The sequence below is a fragment of the Natator depressus genome, chromosome 25 (assembly GCF_965152275.1).
Source record: "Natator depressus isolate rNatDep1 chromosome 25, rNatDep2.hap1, whole genome shotgun sequence".
NCBI classification, from domain to species: domain Eukaryota; kingdom Metazoa; phylum Chordata; order Testudines; family Cheloniidae; genus Natator; species Natator depressus.
This window is the reverse complement of record NC_134258.1, coordinates 16,094,113-16,113,234: the sequence shown is the minus strand read 5'-3', so window position 1 is coordinate 16,113,234 and position 19,122 is coordinate 16,094,113. Positions and strand designations below refer to the sequence as shown.

At 42.7% G+C, this 19,122-nt stretch overlaps 1 protein-coding gene across 2 annotated transcripts in view; it reads right to left on the bottom strand.

Annotated features, from left to right (window-relative positions):
- Window positions 1-17,346, bottom strand: part of CPAMD8 (C3 and PZP like alpha-2-macroglobulin domain containing 8) — a 103,840-nt gene extending 86,494 nt beyond the window's left edge. For both annotated transcript variants that reach the window (XM_074939832.1, XM_074939833.1), the window contains exons 1-9: window positions 17,121-17,346; window positions 13,659-13,810; window positions 11,784-11,806; window positions 4,957-5,122; window positions 4,747-4,799; window positions 4,120-4,137; window positions 3,405-3,459; window positions 3,138-3,251; window positions 2,100-2,184 (exon numbers count right to left, since the gene is read on the bottom strand). In XM_074939832.1, the coding sequence (XP_074795933.1) occupies window positions 2,100-2,184; window positions 3,138-3,251; window positions 3,405-3,459; window positions 4,120-4,137; window positions 4,747-4,799; window positions 4,957-5,122; window positions 11,784-11,806; window positions 13,659-13,810; window positions 17,121-17,203 (749 nt within the window). In that variant the 5' untranslated portion in view covers window positions 17,204-17,346. The remainder of the gene's footprint in view (window positions 1-2,099; window positions 2,185-3,137; window positions 3,252-3,404; window positions 3,460-4,119; window positions 4,138-4,746; window positions 4,800-4,956; window positions 5,123-11,783; window positions 11,807-13,658; window positions 13,811-17,120) is intronic.
- Window positions 17,347-19,122: the final 1,776 nt, after the last annotated feature.

Here is a 19,122-nt window from a genome sequence, read left to right as displayed (position 1 = left end):
TTACAATGGGTACTTCAACCTGCTTGTAGTTTGAGGGCAGAACTAGACCTGTCAGTCACTGGCAGCAGGGGACTGTCCCACCCACAGAAATTCCGCTCTGACTTCATTGAGACAACTTTCACAGTCAGGATAATTCTATTCTACTTTTCTAAATTAGGTATATTGTATACTGCATCTTCTCCTGGACAGTAAGGCAACAAGACTTCTACTGAAAAAGAGCATTGGCTAAAGCCTGGATGATCAAGATGTACCATTTGATGAATTGGTGGCCACATGGCTGCCTAGCAAATCTCATGACAAGAGATATGATTCTTCTGCCCTCAGATTGTCAGTGTTCCCAGTTCCCACAGAGCAGACTTTGATGCTTGACAAAAGAAAGAGTATTTCTTGCATTTACTTTGGGAATGAATGCTATGACAGTTGTGAGGACTACCTCTCTGAATTAAGAGTACAATACTAGTCTCATCTGAGAGCGCAGAACTCCATAAACTCATCTGATTGCAAATAAATAGTTAATTGGAAGTCCACTTTAATGGATGGGAAGTATATGATACCTCCCACAATTACTTAATTGAGAAAGTGTTGTAAAGACCAGAATGAGGTTCCAAAGTTGTGCTTTTTAACTTTGGAGGGGCTGGAATCAGGGGAGGTCTCCTAAGAGGGCATTTAATGTCAGGTTTTGTACAAAACTTTATTTTCTTGAACATAATGAGAATGTTATAGTACAGAGACTTGATCTTTTGCTTGAATGTCCTCAGGTATCCATAGTAGAGTCCTCTTGGAGGAATCCAAGGCTATCTTTCACTTGTCCAATATGGTACTTTTATTTGCTGATTTACTTCTTTTATTTGCTGACTTCCTTCTAGAGTCCAAGAGTGATAATCACTTCATCCCTATATCCATTTTGAACCTAATGTATATATTGCAATAGCAAACTTCCTCTTTGAGGTAGAGACACTGAAATATCCAATGTTAGGTGAGTCAGGCTGTAGAGAGCTACAGCCTCTTCAGGCAGAAAGGCATAAACAAACACTGCCAATCCCCTCTCTCCTTCCTATCTTTTGTATGGTCCGGGGGAGCAGCAGCAAAGGTGGGGAGGTATATAGCAGAGATCTTGCCCAGCTTTGGAGAGATCATCCCTTACCTCACTTCCTAGGTCCTGACACATGGAGAGGCCACAGGGCACTTTATTGTTGTTTGCAGATACCAGAAATCAATCACCAGTCAATCAAAATTACTTTCAATAAATGAGGATACTTCTGGCTGCAGCTTCCACTCTGTTTAATCCAACTTCTGCCATGAAAGCCTTGGTGTTCTTCCAACACCTGCTAAGGGGGTGAGGTAGGAGACACAGACCATTCATTTTGCCTTTGCCTTCCTCAGCTTAGCTCGCTCCCTGAAGCCTGCAGGGGCACCAGCTGCCTCAAACACCTCAGAAGTAGAAACAGAGCTGAGGGGAGCATCTCCGCAAATAGCAAATGCAATCCTGGGACATGACTAGGAATTAGATGGATATATTATTGAGCCTAACTGTTTGTCAGAAATTTGAAATAAAGTTTGGAATTTTCCTCAGAAAAGCTCTTCAGCTGGGAAGGATGGATGAGCCACCAGTGGCTGGGGAAGCAAATAAGACTGCAAGGAACTTCAGGAGATGAGGCATTCCTGTGCTGGCAGTGACTGACAGGTCCGGTTTTGCCCCCAAACTGCAGGAAGGCTGAAGTACCCATTGTAATGGATCTGTGGACCTTAGCATGATGAAGAATTGCTATGGTGCTAAGCCAAACATCAGAGCAGCTTCCTCTTCTTCCAGAGACTTTATGCATAAAGGATTCACTCAACACACAGTACAGCATACAATAAGAGATGTGTATGCGATGGAGGAATTAGAAACTTTATTACGGAAGCCAGGATACCACGGGTATCTGAGCATCACATCCAAACGTGCAGTGACAGGAAAATCATCTGACAATGCTCCAAAGTCATGCTGGAAAGTTTGGAGGATAAGACACATACTCCCTCTGAGCTTAGATGATTGCACCATCCCACAGCTACACTGCAACCTATAAAATATGGGACTGTATCTGTGGCATGTCCCCTACCTGGCATGGACAATTCCCTTTTCACAAGTCGCAAGATCTCGGATATAGAGAGGTGGGTCAATCAACAGCTCAAATTTTGGTAACACTAAAATGGAGCAAAAAAGAGAAGAGGTGTTTTACAAATATCTTAGCATCCAGGATGTATTAACAGCTATATATCTCTGACAAGATCCCTTCTTGTGGTTGGAGCACTGCAGGCAAGGTGAAGACACACAGCCTTGAATAGAGAATGAAAGCAACATATCAATATCAGCTGATGCATCAAACCAGAATCCTACTAGCAAGGTGCTATTAAGTAACCATTCCCTGGAACGAGTTAGTGATCAGCTGCCCCACATCCATACATCATGTTCCCATATGGAGGATCCAAGCTACAGAACTGAACCCAAAACTTCATTTAGGGGTTGGGTTGCAGGCACAGTGCTTCGCTTCTTGGAGCCAGGGGCAGGAGCACCTTGCATTACCTGCAGTACCTCCCATCGTCATTTCAGGAATAGGTCTGAAGACATTCAGAGACTGGAACAATGAGCACAGTATAAATACCTCAGTGGACAGGGTCAGATATTGCACTTGGGGATCTGGGGGGGAACAATCTCCATTTCTCATCAGCCAGAGGGACTCTGAGATAGGGCAGGGGGCATTAAGAGCAAAAATAAGAGAGGGGCGATGATTAGGAATTATGAGTCCCAAGATAGGATCTAATGAGGGAAGGAAAAAACTGAGTGACTGACTTAAAATAACTTTAACAGTTTTTCCAAAATAAAGTGAAGTCTTTGTTACCTATATGCATGGATTGTGCCACATGATGATGAATATAACCCCCTTTATATTATAAAAGATTATATCAACTAAGAGTCTGGTTAAATTTCAAGAGTCCATTTCCTGCCACATGTTACATCTGACAGGAATTTTTTCTCCTGGAATTTTTGATACATCATTTCTTGATTATTTCAACTCAACTCAAAAATATTTCATAATGTCAGTATTCTGAATATTTTGGGGATTATGATCAAAGTTGACTTGCAGGCAATAACTCACCATATTTCTGAACTTCAAAGGATTTGTTGTATGCGTGCCCTTGCATTTCAGCAAAGATGAACCACTCGCCAAATACTGGCTGATCAGACAAGGGGAAACTCATATTTACAATACCTAGGAGAGAAGAAAAGACACTTTGAGCCCTCTCTGAATATCAGACAATCTCTGTAAAGGTTTATTTCAATAAAACCACCCAAAAGGCAGAAATTAAAGTTAACTAGCAGAGGAAAATAAAGTTATGCTAAACTGTAACAGGTAGAAATTTACCACAACAAAATGGCTTCAGATTGCTCCATTCTATCATCCGAGACCCCCGAGGATCCTAGAAAATTGTTTAGGACAAGAGACATTATCACAAAATAGGCAAATTTCACTAGTACGTTTAACTGTCAGCCTGCAACAAACAATTTCACTTTCACACAAATAATTAGCATCAATCTGCTAAAAAACAATAATAATCCATTGCTTGGGCTATTTTGTGTCAACACTAAAGCCAGTCAGTCAGTTAACAAAAGTACAGACCATGGTGTCAGCTCTTCCATTTCTTGTCAGATAAAGAAATTAGTTAAAAGAGGATGGTCAAAGAAAGGGTCCCTCATTCCCCTCAAAACAAAGAAGAAAGGGAGAGGGGCATATGAGTAATCTAGTAAGATCTCTCCATCTCCATGCATTTCAAATGCGTCCATTATCATAAGTCTGGGTGCAAAGAGAATCATATTACCCAGCCAGGTGCAGCATAGAAATGTATCTGCACAAGTAAAATAAGAGAGATGGGTAAGGTTGTTATATTCATAAACCCCAGTGGATGTAACCAATTTGTTCAGTTTTCCTTTGAAAAGGCATTTATGGGAAAACATTTCTGAACTCCAAGCAGAGATGGTGATGATAGATTTGGCAGAGCATGAACTTGTGACCTGCTCCCTTCAGAGAGGCCACAGTGACCCTGTATAATGATGCCACTTGCTAAATGGTGGATACTCACGACTATGTAGGCTTCAATCTGAAAGAAACAAAGAATAAAATCACCCATGAGACAAAGCCATATTTTTCTATCTTGTGAGAAGCTGTGAGGCTGGCACAAGTAGGGTATCCCACAGAGTTTCTGGCCCCTGCATGTTGGTGCAGAAGGGACACGTAATATCCACTCATCTGAAAAAGCAGTTTAGTCAAACAACCATTTCACTCAAGCATCTGACTTGAAAACTAGCCCTTCAGACCTCTGCTTAAGTGACTGATCCTGGCCTCTGGATGCTCCCATAATATCAATGTCAAAGTACTAGTCTCTCAAACACTCCTCCTCCACAGCTGCTTTGGCCTAATTATGTTTTATTGCATTACAGTATTGCACCTACACAAAGCAATTAAAGATTATCACTTACTCCTACCCTTTGGCTACAATGTGGCCAAATTCAGAAACTAAACTTAAAACTATAACATCTTAGCAAGCACATGAATTATACCACCCCATAGTAGGAGATACCAGAGCAATTGAAGATGAAGGGACCAGCCACTCACTACATTGCTGTGTAACTCCATGTATGTGTGTGATAAACAGGAAATGCTGAACACTTAAGACATTTTACTATGGGAAGGAAAGCTATTCGCTTACCTTCTCATTGATCGGTCGCAGGTCAGAAGTGACCATAAACAGGTTTATCAGCACTAAAAAGGGAAAAAAGGGAAAATTCATTAATCATCAAAGCTGGTACTCAACAAGAGTTGTGGTCTCAGGGATTATTCTTAAAAGGAGTTCTGGTCTAAGTATTAAAGTTTTTGCATGCAAAAGTGTAGACTGTAAGGTTCACAGAGGCTACTTTACCTTTCTGCTTCGGTTTATAGACAGGCTTGTCAGTCTGGATGAACACCGATGAGCCTTTGCTATCTATGGTTACTGTGGTATAGTTATGAAAGATGTAACCTTCCTCCGTTAGGTGTCGGTTTCCCCAGACTTTTAAATGTGCTTGTCCACGAAGCCCTGAAGGCACCTAGAAAACAGACCATGAGGTGGGGAAGAAACAGGACTTGAAAGAGTCTTTGTGTTTACAGGGGAGAACATAGAATTGGAAGGGACCTTGAGAGGTCATCTAGTCCAGTCCCCTGCACTCAAGGCAGGACTAAGTATTATCGTGGTTTATTCATGTCAAAGCCTCAGCAGCAAAATTGATACAAATAAATTACCACCCCATCTAAAGATGAAGGGAAGAGACACCCACTAAATCTGTGTGTGTGTGAGAGAGAGCATGCAGTCAGTAGAAAATGCAAAACACAGACATTTTAGAGTTATAAGGCAAGCTTTAAGAGAGGCATAGTTATGTCAGTAGCACAGCATGAAGCCCTCTCTCCCTTCCTCCATCACCCAAAGCAAAGCAGTCTCTGACCTGCCTATGCATCTCCTGCTGACCTGAACTCCCCCAATTCTAGCTAATCAGGGTTCAAGAATTAAGCAGTGAAATCTTCCAACAGTTTAAGATCTTTACCCTGTTCTTAAAATTAGGGTTAAATTGATGTTAAAAAAAGAGCCCATCATAATTGTGTGCAACTTCCAAGAGCAGGATAAAGGGAAAGAGGTGACCCAAGGTAATTAAATTTTATTATCCCTAACGGGCAGCAAAAGTATACTTAACATGACCTAACTGAGGAGTCACCCTAACTTAACCTCACTTGCTAAGCAGGGAGGAGTGATGCAAATCCAAGTGAAAGTCAGAGTGGTTGGGGACAGACGTTACTATTTGGGAGCATGGACTCTGTTTAAAAAGTGTCCTAAATACCATTTGATCCTTTACTTCCAGCATTTAAAGACAGAACTGATCAGAGTCAAATAGAATCCTTGTGTCTGCTCAGGGATCACGAGGACTGAAATCACTGATGAGCAGGTAGAAGGGGATAGCGTGCAATGAAAACCAACGCAGACGATACAGCAGCAGTGAGTTTCCTCGCTACTTGGTGAACTCACTAAGAGCTTGCTAAGAGGTAGAACCTCAGAGCGCTGCTAGAGGCAGAGGCAGTAGCAAGTGGCAAGCAGAGAGCGGTAGGAAGCGATCACAGAGACAGTGGTGAGCAGCAGCAAAGATGGCAGAGACCACAATAGCAGGAAGAAGTCGCACTGCTCAACCCCCTTTCAGGGAGGTGAACCCCTGTGAACAAACCCTGAATTCTGGGATTTTTACTTCAAACAACCGGGAGTGGGTGCAGCAGAGGAAAAGGGGAGTGGTGTGTTACAGGAAAAGGGGAGTGGTGTGTTACAGGACATTCACTCATCAGACTTCAACACCACAAGATGGAAAATGGAGGCAAAGGACTATTGCCCAAGATACTGTGGGGTGGGTGTGAACTCGTGGTTTGCATACTTTTGAAACATTGTTATGGTGTTTTCCCAAATTAATGCTGAGTTCCTTCTCCCTTTTAATAAAAGTTTTCTTTTATTATACACAGACTCAGTACTTGCGAGAAGACAAGAATTGCCTCTTAGAGGCACCTAGTGGTGGTGTTTGGTTTTCCTGGATTTCTGGGTGGAGGTTCAAAAGCCAGGTCTGTTTTGTAACATTATGAGGAACCACTAGATATTGAACCCAGCCCTTGTTGCTGTCGACACCACTTGATGAAAGTGATCACATATAAAAAAGTGAGACTCAGCCACACCACCAAGTTAAACATTTTATGCTCCTCAGAATTGAGAGTAGATTCTTTGGATGCTTGCTAACCCTCTGGGATATGCCCCAAGTGTTTTACATAGGGAAATAATTAAGCATATTATAAAGTATATGGCATCATTGAAAGAAATTACACACATTTGCACACTCACTCTGTTTACAATTATCCCTTTGTTTCATACATATGAACCAAATACACAACAACAAAGTTTCTTTAGATAAAAATACAAATATAAAAAAATCTGTCACAGAGTGACATTATGATACCAGTTCAAGACAATTTAAAAGTGAAAGGGAGCAGTACACTGCCTTTATCAAAGTATGAAATCAGTAATGACTGATTCAATACTTTGTGAAATGTATTCAATAGTGAAATGCAAGCTTTGGGTGAACAAGTCTACAGAGGCTTCTTTAAATACGGATATGAGCTATAGCTCTCCTCACATTAGGCCTTCTTGCTGTGAAAGGATATGTGGTAATGGAGAATGTGCATTTGGATAAGTACATTGACCACATAAAAAAGAAGGAGAAATGTCTCAGACCCCTCCTGCAACCAGATTCCCAGGCTTAAACACTGGACAGAACAGCATGAATATCAGTCACAGGCAAACTGCAGAGCAGGAACAACAAACCTTGGGATATGGCCAAAAAGAGGATAGCAGTAGGAATATACTATCAACCACCTGACCAGGATGGTGACAGTGCCTGTGAAATGGTCATGGAGATTAGAGAAGCTACAAAGGCAGAAAATCCAATAATAATGGGGGATTTCAACTGTCCTCATATTGACTGGGTATATTGCACCTCAGGGAGGGATGCAGAGTTAAAATATCTAGACATCATAAATGACTGCTTCTTGAAGCAGCTAGTCCTGAAACCCACAAGGGAAGAGGCAATTCTTGATTTAGTCCTAAGTGGAGCACAGGATCTGGTCCAAGAGGTGAATATAGCTGAATCACTGATAACAGCAAACATAATGTCATTAAATTTAATGTCCTTGTAGGGCGAAAGAAACCCACCACAGTAGCATTGAACATCAAAAAGAAGAACTAAACAAAAATGCGGAATCTAGTCAAACAGAAATTAAAAGGATCAGTCACACCGGTGAAATGCCTGCAAACTGCATGAAGACTATTTTAAAAGACCACACTAGAAGCTTGAACAAAACGTATAATCCATTTTTTTTTAAAAGAGGACCCAAAAAACAAAAAAAGGGTATCATAGCTCAACAGCAGAGTAAAAGAGGCAGTTAGAGGCAAAAAGGCATCCTTTTAAATTTGGAAGTCAAATCCTACTAAGGACAATAGAAAGGAGCATAAACTGTGGCAAGCCAAGTGTAAAAGTATAATAAGGCAGGCCAAGAAATAATCTGAAGAGCAACTAGCTAAAGACACAAAAACTATCAGCAAAATTTTTTTAAGTACATTACAAGCAGAAAGCCTGCCAAACCGTCAATGGAGCTACTGGATAATCAAGGTACTAAAGGAGCACTCAAGGAAGACGAGGCTGTTGCAGAAAAGCTAAATGAAATTTTTGTATAGGTTTTCACTGCAAAGGCTATGGGGGAAATCCCCAGACCTGAGCCATTCTTTTTAGGTGACAAATCTGAGGTACTGTCCCAGATTGTGATGTCAGTAGAGGAGATTGTGGAAGAAACTGATAAATTAAACAGAATAAGTCACCAGCACCAAATGGTATTCACCCAAGAGTACGGAAGAAACTCAAATATGAAATTGTAGAACTACTAACTGTGGAATGTAACTTCTCTCTTAAATCAGCCTCTGTACCAGACGACTGGTGGGTAGCTAATGTATTGCCTATTTTTTAAAAAAGGCTCCAGAGGTGATCCTGGCAATTACAGGCCAGTAAGCCTAACTTTAGTACCAGGCAAATTGGTTGAAACCCTAATAAAGAACAGAATTATCAGACATATAGATGAACAAGATATGTTTGGGGGAAGAGTCAACATGGTTTTTGTAAAGGGAGATCATGCCTCACCAGTCTGTTGGAATTCTTTGAGGGAGTCAAACAAACATGTGGAAAAGGTTGAGTCAGTGGATATAGTATACTTGGACTTTCAGAAAGCCTTTGACAAGATCTCTCACCAAATGCTCTTAAGCAAAATAGGCAGTCATGGGATAAAAGGAAAGGTCCTCTTATAGATCAATAAGTGGTTAAAAGATAGGAAGCAATTAGTGACTGGGCAACAAAATGGCAGATGAAAATCAATGTTGATAAGTGCAAAGCAATGCACGTTGGAAAAAAAATCCCAACTATACATACAAAATGATGGGGTCTGCATTAGCTGTTACTGTTCAAGAAAGAGATCTTGGAGTCATCATGGATAGCTCTCTGAAAATATCCTCTCAATGTGCAGCAGCGGTCAAAAAAGCAAACAATGTTAGGAATAAGGATAGATAACAAGACTGAAAATATCTTAATGCCACTATATACATCCATGCTACTCCCCTCCTTGAATAATGTGTGCAGTTCTGGTTGCTCCATCTCAAATAAGATGTATTGGAACTGGAAAAGGTGCAGAAAAGGGCAACACAAATACTTATGGGTATGAAACAACTTCCACATGAGGTAAGATTAAATAGACTAGGATTCTTTACTTTAGAAAAGAGATGACCAAGGGAGGATATGAAAAAGGTCTATGAAATCATGAATGGTATGGAGAAAGTGAATAGGGAAGTATTATCTACCCTTTCCCATAACACAAGAACTAGGAGTCACCCGATTAAATTAATAGTCAGCAGATTTAAAACAAACATCAGGAAGTACTTCTTCACACAACACACAGTCAACCTGTGGAACTTGTTGACATGGAATGCTGTGAATTCCAAAAGTATAACTGAGTTTAAAAAAGAATTAGTTAAATTCATGGAGGATAGGTCCATCTATGGCTAGTAGCCAAGATGGTCAGGGACCCAATTCCATGTTCTGGACGTCCCTGAACCTCAAACTGCTAAAAGTTGGGACTGGAAAACACGAGATAGATCACTTGAAATTGCCCTGTTCTGTTCTTTATCTCTGAAGCATCTGACACTGGTCACTGTGGGGGACAGGATACAGGGCTATACAGACCATTGGTCCTACCCAGTATGGCTATTCTTATGTTCTTATGCCACCACACCAGAAGAGAGACAAATAATCCTGACAGATTGCCATCAAGATAGTTGACCATATGGTAAATCAAAGGCTTTGATTTACTTGTAAACCAATTATAGGGTTCTGGATGCAGTGAATGTATCCGTGCTCTGTTGCAGCAACACATCATAGCTCTTCCTATGAAACACTCAGGTCGGCTGCAACAGCAAAATGCTTCCATTCGCATGCAGGAATACAGCACTGCATATGAGAAAGAAACGCCAAATGTGCTGAACTACAACAAAAACTACTGCAGTTCACCAATAATATTAGGAAAAACTTTAACAATAAGGGTAGTTAAGCTCTGGAACAGGCTTCCAAGAGAACTGTAGAATCCCCATCATTGGAGTTTTTTAAGGACAGGTTGGACAAAGACTTGTTGGAGTGGTTTAGGCATAGTTTGGTCCTGCCGCAGCGCAGGGGGCGGGACTAGATGATCTCTCAAGGTCCCTTCCAGCTCTACATTTCTATTATACTATTAATACTCAAAGCTTATATGGATTTATTCTGGCCTGGATCACACAGTTACAGTGACTAAACCAATGAATTATCCAAACCCCACAGTCCTACGAGCTTCTTAAAAGTGAGGTATTGCCAGTATTCCAGAAACATGTCACAATTCAATTACTGTAAGACTTGTTCCCCACCCTCCATCTCCCATTGGAGATAACTACCCCAAAGCAAGCCCTGCATAAAATAATTAGATCCAATATGTTAACACTCCACTTTGTCTTTCACTCCTACTCCAGTCTGTCACAGCAGCAGTAACAAACGTTCATAGAAAATCATGATCACATTATATACCAGAATAGCATATTTAAACACCTCTTGTGGAACCAAAGGTTTTGGTGGCACTTAAAAATACATATGGCTTGGCTTTATTATTATTAAATTTATATCCAATATTTCAGAAGTCTGGAAAATACAAACACACCTGATATCAGCATGGAAGTAAAGGGAGACCATCTTGCAAAGATGACATATGAAGGGCCTGCTTAGCACCTCTATTGCCATTTACACCTGTGCCAAATGGGTGTAAAATCACTGCCTCCAATGCAAGTAAGTGGTGAACTCTAATTTGGTAGCATTTAATGCTCACTTGGCACAGGGGAAATGATTTATGCAAGATGCAAAGCAGGGGGGAATCAACCCCAGGATGTCCTGATTATGTAAAAGACAGACTTAAATCCCAAAGTCCTAGACATTTGAATGAAGCTCAGATGTTCCATTTATTTAAAATTCATATGATCTCCTTATATAGGTTCATAGTGATTTTTTGTTATGTTTTAACAGGGTTTTCTACCTTAGTTGCATTTAAATTAAGCATGGTGATTATTTTACCTCACTATGGATTCTCCGTGGCCATAAAGGTAACTTCCCCATGTTCCTAGTGCAGCCAAAGTTAATATGGCTGAATTTTACTCACTCCCTGTTGTGTTGGAGTATTACCAATGCCAGAAGCTCAAACCTGCACAAAGCCGGGAAAGAGTCTATGTAGCAACAGAAGATCAGTAGGAACGTGTTATTGCTGGAATGATTTCCAGTTGATATCCAGTAATTTCTTGACAAGTTTTGAGAACTTCTGTGTACATCCTGTATTCCTTGTCACTTATATATCCTACACAGCACCACATCTATAAAATAACCTAGTCATGAATTTGTTATTGAGCAATCACCCATATAAATTGCTCCACTCTTGCATATATAATTCATATGAAACATAATCCTGAAGGCTGCACAAACCAAGGTTATTAATTCAGTCCTAAATTGATTCTCATTTTCTTTGGCTGCTAATTATCTAGTAGCCTTAGAATATTCTCCCTCCCCAACACTTGACACTCACCTGAAGCTTGATTGTCCCTTTATCTGAGAGAGAGAGAGAGAGAGAGAGAGGGAGAGAGTTATGGCATTGTGTTATTCTTTCTGAGTTAAAGCACTTATTTCTAAGACAAGTAGGGCTCAGAGGAGGGAAACCGTCATGATGCCTCCAACTGACAGGTCCCCTGATTGTGGTTTGATTTAGCGGAAATATTTTCTTCTGCACTGTGCAAAGCCATCAGCAGAGGTGGGGTGGGGAGGAAACCATATATAGCTGGGCTCTTCAGTATAAACTTGGCCTGACTGGGTATGTTAATTCATAACTTTTTCTCAGAGTAAACTGCAAAATGCTCTATGGTTAGAGTACGCAACTAAGGTTGGGGGTTGGCCACAAGGAAGCTTACTAGAATATTTTGCTGCCAAAGATCTGGCCTTTCCTGCGACTTGAATCATCCTCATTAGACACCCATAAAGTCTATTTTGGTTGCTATATCTTACCATAGTGAAGATTTCTGTTTAGCACGTATCACCCACATGTACAAATACCACACCCATCTATGTAGCCAGCGCAGCACAGCTCCCTGCTAACCTGGGACCTAAAATAAGAGTGACCCAATTTGCAAGGGGAGAAGGAGAAACATAAAACCAGAGACATTCCTTTAAGGAAAGGAAACCTCTTTTAAAGGGGAGTTTTTCTATGGATCATGACTTCTTTCACTGGATTTATGCATGTATTCCACATTAGTTATAATAAAGTTACCCATATAAAAGCCAACTAAGATGCCTAGGAACACTCTTAGGCCCACCAAAATCTGGTTCTCTCTTTTCATGGAGGCAGCCTCAGCCCATAAATTTACAGGCCCTGCCAGACCCAACCACCTCTGGATCACTCTTCTTTATCCCACCTCAGAAGCTATTTTACTCAAAGCTTATGAACCAAGAGGGTAGACTTCAGAGATTTCCTCAGCTAGTAGGCAGTCATTAAGATCACAGCATGGTAGAATCTCCTTCCTTAGAAGTTTTTAAGGTCAGGCTTAACAAAGCTCTGGCTGGGATGATTTAATTGGGGATTGGTCCTGCTTTGAGCAGGGGGTTGGACTAGATGACCTCCTGAGGTCCCTTCCAACCCTGATATTCTATGATTCTATGATTCATGCTTCTCCTGAGCTTTGCACAGAGCAGTGTTAAACATAACGGTAAAAATTACTGTTGATTGTCTGAGTCCAGTCTACATTACAGCTTCCATCCTTGGTAGCACTGCTGAGCACCATTTTCACCAGTGTAATTTGTTTTACACTGTAACAAATGTGTTAAGTGAGACATAGTCAAAACCCATTTTGTCTTCCCAGACAGGAAAGATGGATTTGTTTTTCAATCCTAAAGGGTATCTAGTTGCACCAAAGTTATCACCTCTCTCGATAATGAAGATGAAAGTCTCCATGATGGATCTTGAAGTAGGAGAATTTGCCTCCCCACTAAATTCAGATTCAGGAGTCGAAGAATTCTGATGTTTTTGCAGAGATGTCATATTCTTCCTCAAATTCAACCTCATTCTCTTATCCTACATATAGTTCCTTCAGTGAGAAAGCTCAGGCTTCCAATGGAAATCCAGATATCCACTTGACCACTTGAATACTAGTGCATCACCTGCATTTAAGCTCTCCATGTATCTTAGTATTTCAAAGGCATCAGTGTTGATCATTTCAGAAAACCACGAACCAGAGCAAAGCCAGTGCAATCAAAGCTGGGAACATTCTGCACCAATAAATGGTTTACAAATTATTATGGTTCCAGCTTCAGCGTTAGTAGAAACCATTCTCTAAAAGATGCTGAAGAGCTCCCCACAGCACTTTGGCTTGTACACTAGCCCTGACTCAGTTTCCCATAAATGAGAACTTACCCAGAACTGCTCCATGGCCTCGTGCCACTGTTTCTCCTTTGACCACTAGATGAATCTGGACTGTTGTTTCCTTGATTGAGTTAAAGATGGTCACACTAACAGCTTCCTCTACGCCTGATCGGAAAACAGAAGGTGCTGCTATCAAATAGCCCCTGGGAAATAAGGTTGGAAGTGGACAGTCAATGAAAACATCAACAAAATGTGAGGTGATCAAGGTGCCAAACAGCATGAAACTATTTAAAATATTAACATAGAGAAAAGGGCAAAATATCCTGTAATACAGTCACCTAGAGTCTGCCCCTAGGACAGCCACATTGGCAACATGCCATGAGCTTGGGACTCAACCTAATACGCATAAAATGGAGCAGATTTTAATACGGCAATCTTCACTGGCTTCATCTACAAAAAAAAAAAAGTGACTATAATGTTCCATCTTGATCCAACGAGGAGAGGTGGGCCATCACCATAGGAGTTTTGTAGTCTCTGAAGATCAAGTCTTCATATTAATAATGAGGGCAGCTTCCAGCCAATCTGTAGAACACTTTTACATGTTCACACTTTGGGCACCATTTCCCTTGGACCTCACTAATAATCAAGATAGCAGTTCCTGATCTGTGTACATTAGTTAATGCTCATTTGCAAAGAGATCCTGTGAAGTTACAGTTTACATCAGCATGCTACCCAAAGAATTCCACATGACAAACATCAATAGAACAAATAAAGCAACAAGCGCTAGCTGTAAATGTGTGACTTGTATCTTTGGCTTATGTATAGGATACTAAGTATCAACAAAAATAAGTATTGTACTAATTAGACTTTATAGTACTTTGAAACCAGCACTAAGCTCAATTATTTTATATCACAGCAATATATAGCTATTTCTCAACTGTACTTTATCAGATATATTCACATTTATAGAACTGCGGTCACATTGCCATGAATAGGAGCCTGAATTACTGATACAATTCAACTATAGTGTACTAGTATTGACATCCTAATTATACATACTAACACACACAATTAAGTACAGTTCACTGTATATGAAAAGGTGATTCACACTGAAGAATTTGGTGACATCAGTCAGAGCCCTCCAGTTTAACATTATATATAATGCCCTATTCTTAAGCACTTTAGACCAAATTTTTAAAAGTGACTAATTATTTTGGGTGCCAAACTTAACACACCTCAGAGAAACCTGAATTTCAGAAGGTCGGTGCTTCAGCACTTTCTGAAAGTCAGGCTCAATTGAGGTATATTAAGTTAGGCACCCACAAAATTGAGGCATACAAAATCATCAGCCATTTCTGAAAACCTTGGCCTTAATTTCCCCCACCTCTGCCTCTCCCCCCAACCCCTGCTTTAAAAGAGGAAGCAGAGGTTAGTGGCAAAAGCTTAGAAATGGGAGTCAGAAGATCTGAGTTCACTTTCCCAGTTCTGTTCATCACTCAGCTTCTGTTAAAATGGCTACATCTTGAACAATGTGTTACCCCTTTTTATTTTTTAATTTTAAAAAATCACAGCTTTGGAAGAAGTATTCTAATAGGCCCACTTTTGCTTTTAAAACTGCCCTGAAAGACTTCACAACCATACATAATAAAATCTTGTGTACAGTTACGATGGGAACGCTTATGATCTTCCCATACTGAATGGCACCATGCCATAAATTTATAGACTGTATGCACTATAGTCTCTTGCATTACAGTCTCCAATGTCTTTGGGGTATGATACTGTAAGCAATACATTTATATCCTCTTTATGACATCATACATCTTTCTGCTTCTTCCCCCCCAAATGGAATTTTTTCATAAGATAATTTTTCATGTCACACACTTTAAAACATATTTCAGCCACTTGCCTCACTATGGTTCCAGCAGTTGGGTCACTTTAGTCCATGATTAATTATCACTCTGGGATGAGGTTGATGGTGTTTTACAGCCCCCAAGTCACCTTTTAGCAAATTCCAACCCAGTGTTTCTCTCTCAGCAGGCCTCATTGCCATGGAGATCCCATTACACCCCACATAAGTTCAGCTCTCTATGGTAGTTCAGTCAGATTGCACTGGATACTTAGAACTTAAAGAATTTGAGAATAAACGTCCTGTGGCCGCAAGTTTAAAAATTCACCAGATTGCTACCTAATCTGCATATCCTTGGTAAGGAAAACACAGCCAATCTATTTGGAGGAGAGAGAGAGAAAAATTCATTTGCATCCAGTACTAAATGATTACTTTCAAACTTTTACTGGACCAACTTCTGTTAGGGAGAGAAGCTGGTCCAATAAAAGATATTACCTCACCCACCTTGTCTCTCTAATATCCTGGGACCGACAGGGCTACAAAAATATTGCATGCTTTTAAACTGTCACATAAGTATTGGTCTGCAGTAACATATATGAAACATGTGTATCCACATCATTTTAAGCAATTCTAACTTTTTTTCTGGAATATCAGCTTGTTGATGTGGTCTTTAAATTAAGTCATTTAGTCGTGTTCTACTTGAAAATTAAATGTTTAGCTTGGATACTTCTGATGGTAACTTGACAGATCATGCAAGAATTTTTGACTAATGGCTCTGCCAGGTTACACTAAAACTTGGCAGGAACTGGCAGGATGTGAAATATTTTCTAGTAAGCAAGAGAAAATAGGAAGTCTTCATGGCATCTAGTTAAAGCAGCTATTCAGTGTGGACTGGTTACAAACCAACGTAATAAAACAAAGCAAACCTCAATAAAAATTAAACTAAACAAAAATAATGCACAGGAACTAACTGTGCACTCAGTTTCTATAAAGCAGATGAGAAGATTTTCACAGAAATTAAAAACAAACAAAAACTCCTCGGATGATTTTCCACGCAAGAGAGTTTCACATGTTCTTCCAGTAAACACCTCCTCCCAGGGCGACCAGCAGTACCTCAAACTATTGCAGTAACTGGTTAGCAGGTCACAGCTCATATTTAACATTCCATATTCATACCATTGCATCAAACAAGTATTTGTACATAAATGCCCCGCAACGTTGTGTTTAAGACGCTCCAAACAAGCATTACCCGCCCTCTCCAGAGTTTGGATTTTTGCAGAGACAGCTGTATGATGATTAACTATCAAATATATTTGTTTCCTCCGGCATATTCCTCCAGTTTGCGACCCTGGCTGAGGTTACTGGGAAGAGAATTTTGCATGAATCGCTTTAGGGTTATTTGTGTTGAGAGCCATCATTTAACAGCTCCTTACACGGGTATAAAGGTTTCTCCATCTACCCTCCTTACCTGCAGGGTCTGCTCCGTGCTGGGGGAAGGAAAGGTGGAGGTGTTATGCCCGGAGAAAGGGGTGGCATTGCCTCGAGAGCTTAGGGGGCTCCCCACATGCCAGCGGTAGGGAGCGATGCCCCAGAGCCGGGCTGCAGCCCTGGGGTCTCTACCCGGTGCCCCGGACGTGGTGGGGGCGCTGCCCCAGGCCGGTACTTACTGGCTCTCCGGGGGCTGAGCCCCGCACAAGCTGCAGAGGGGCAGGAGAATCCACCAGGCGCAGCCGGGCTCCTTGGGGGGCATGGCGCTCCGGGGAGCGGCTCCTTCCCCCGGAGCTGGTAGCTCCGCAGCCCCAGGCCACGGCGCGCTCCCTGCAGCCCGAGCCCGGCCGGGCAGGAGCCCTTTGTTCCGGCGAGTGCAGCCTCCGCTCCCGGCTCCCGGTCTCGGCTCCCCGGTGCCTCTGGCCGCCGCCCCCTGGCTCCCCCCGCCGCGTCCCCGCCCCCGGGCCGCCCCTCCTGGCCCCGGTGCCCGCTCGGCTCCGGCCCCGGCTCTTTGTCTGCGGCTCCCCGCCTGCTACTGACAGCATGGACCGGGGGAGGGGGCTGGGACCCCCGCGCCTCCCCCTCCAGCCCCTGGGGCATGAGCATCGTACCCCCGCCCTGCCCCTGGGCGGCCTCCCTATCTCCCACGCAGCCCCCCGCCCCGGGCCGGAACCGGCCTCTGCACGCACCCGGGCTGAGACCGCCTGGCTCCGGTCCCCTCAGCCCGGGGCACGGACCCCACACACCAGGGCGTCTCTCTCCCGCCCAAGCCCCCTGCAGTCGGGGTAGCCCGCTCCCAGCCGCCAGGGACTGGTCCCCTGCACTCCCCAAGTCCTGGCCCTTGTCATCCCTCCTGCTGACCCCCAGATCCTCCCCTCAGTCCCCCCCCCTTTAGCTCTGCCCTGTCAGCCCCAGCCCTGACCCTGTCACCCCCTCAGCTCTCCTGCCCCAGTCACCCCGCCTCACCTCAGCTCTAGAACCCTCACCCCCCAGTCACTCCGCCTCACCTCAGTCCTCCCCCCCAGCCATCCCCCTAGGTTCCAGATCCTTCACTCCCCCCAGTCACCCTGGCTCACCTGAACCCTGAACCCCAGCCCTCTGGCCTCAGCACTGACCCTTCAGCTGTAGCACCCTCCCCCCCAGTCACCCCGATCTTACCTAAGCCCTGACCTCCAGTCCTACTCTCAGCACTGACCCCCCCAGTCAGTCCCTTATCCCTACAGTAAGGACCCCTGTATCAGCTAAATTCCTGGTACCCTCACACACACCACCAAGAACCCCAACCCCCAGGTACCACCCTCCCACTCACTGGAACCCATCGAACCTGTCACCTCTCCTCCCTTAACATTGGCCCACAACTGAAGGGAGTCCTGGGTCACTAGGAGAATGTGAGCTGCCTTGACCCCTTAGGGCTGGCTGACATCCCATTTCTTTGCCTGTCAATATGCCAGGGTGTCACACACACACACTGCAAGAACTGCCAAAACTCCCATCCTCTCAGACCACCTGAAGCTCATCAAACCCAAGGCAAGGTCACAGTGCAAATAGCTTCTCTCCCTTCATTATCTAAATCTAGAAACGGATACTCTGCTTGGAAAGGTCTCATTAAGCATTGTTATAGAGGAACAACCAGATTAAAGAGCTGTTACCTGACTCACAGACCAGTGCCGGGATTGTTGCTATTTGATTTTCTCCATCTCTAGGCCCTAAACCTAATCTATCCATCTCCATCCCTAAATCCTAGACAGTAGCTAAAGTAGATTGAGACAGGAGGGGGAGCTCTCGCTGCACCTACCATGGAGGAAAGGGAGCTGTGTGGGAGCACTGTTTAGCAAAGCAGGGAGAAGCTGGGGAACTCCTATCTCAGCAGAGGAGGGGGTGCCATACTTCTCCCACAACTGCCTCTTTGTTTAATTCTTGATTCTAGACTATCCCATCTCGATTCATCCCTGGATCCTAGTATCTCTCTGTCTCTACCTAATCCATCTCTATTTGTATTTGCTGTTGATCACTAGGAGATGCTCACATTGTCTACCTTTATTCAGTGTCAGGAGGTAAGCTCTCTGGGGCAGGGACCGGTTTTTATGTATGGTATTAGAGCACACTCCAAAAACAAACTAATACAATATTACAATTTTTTTTAAAAATAGAAGTTGTAAACAGTAGATATTCCTCCAGCTC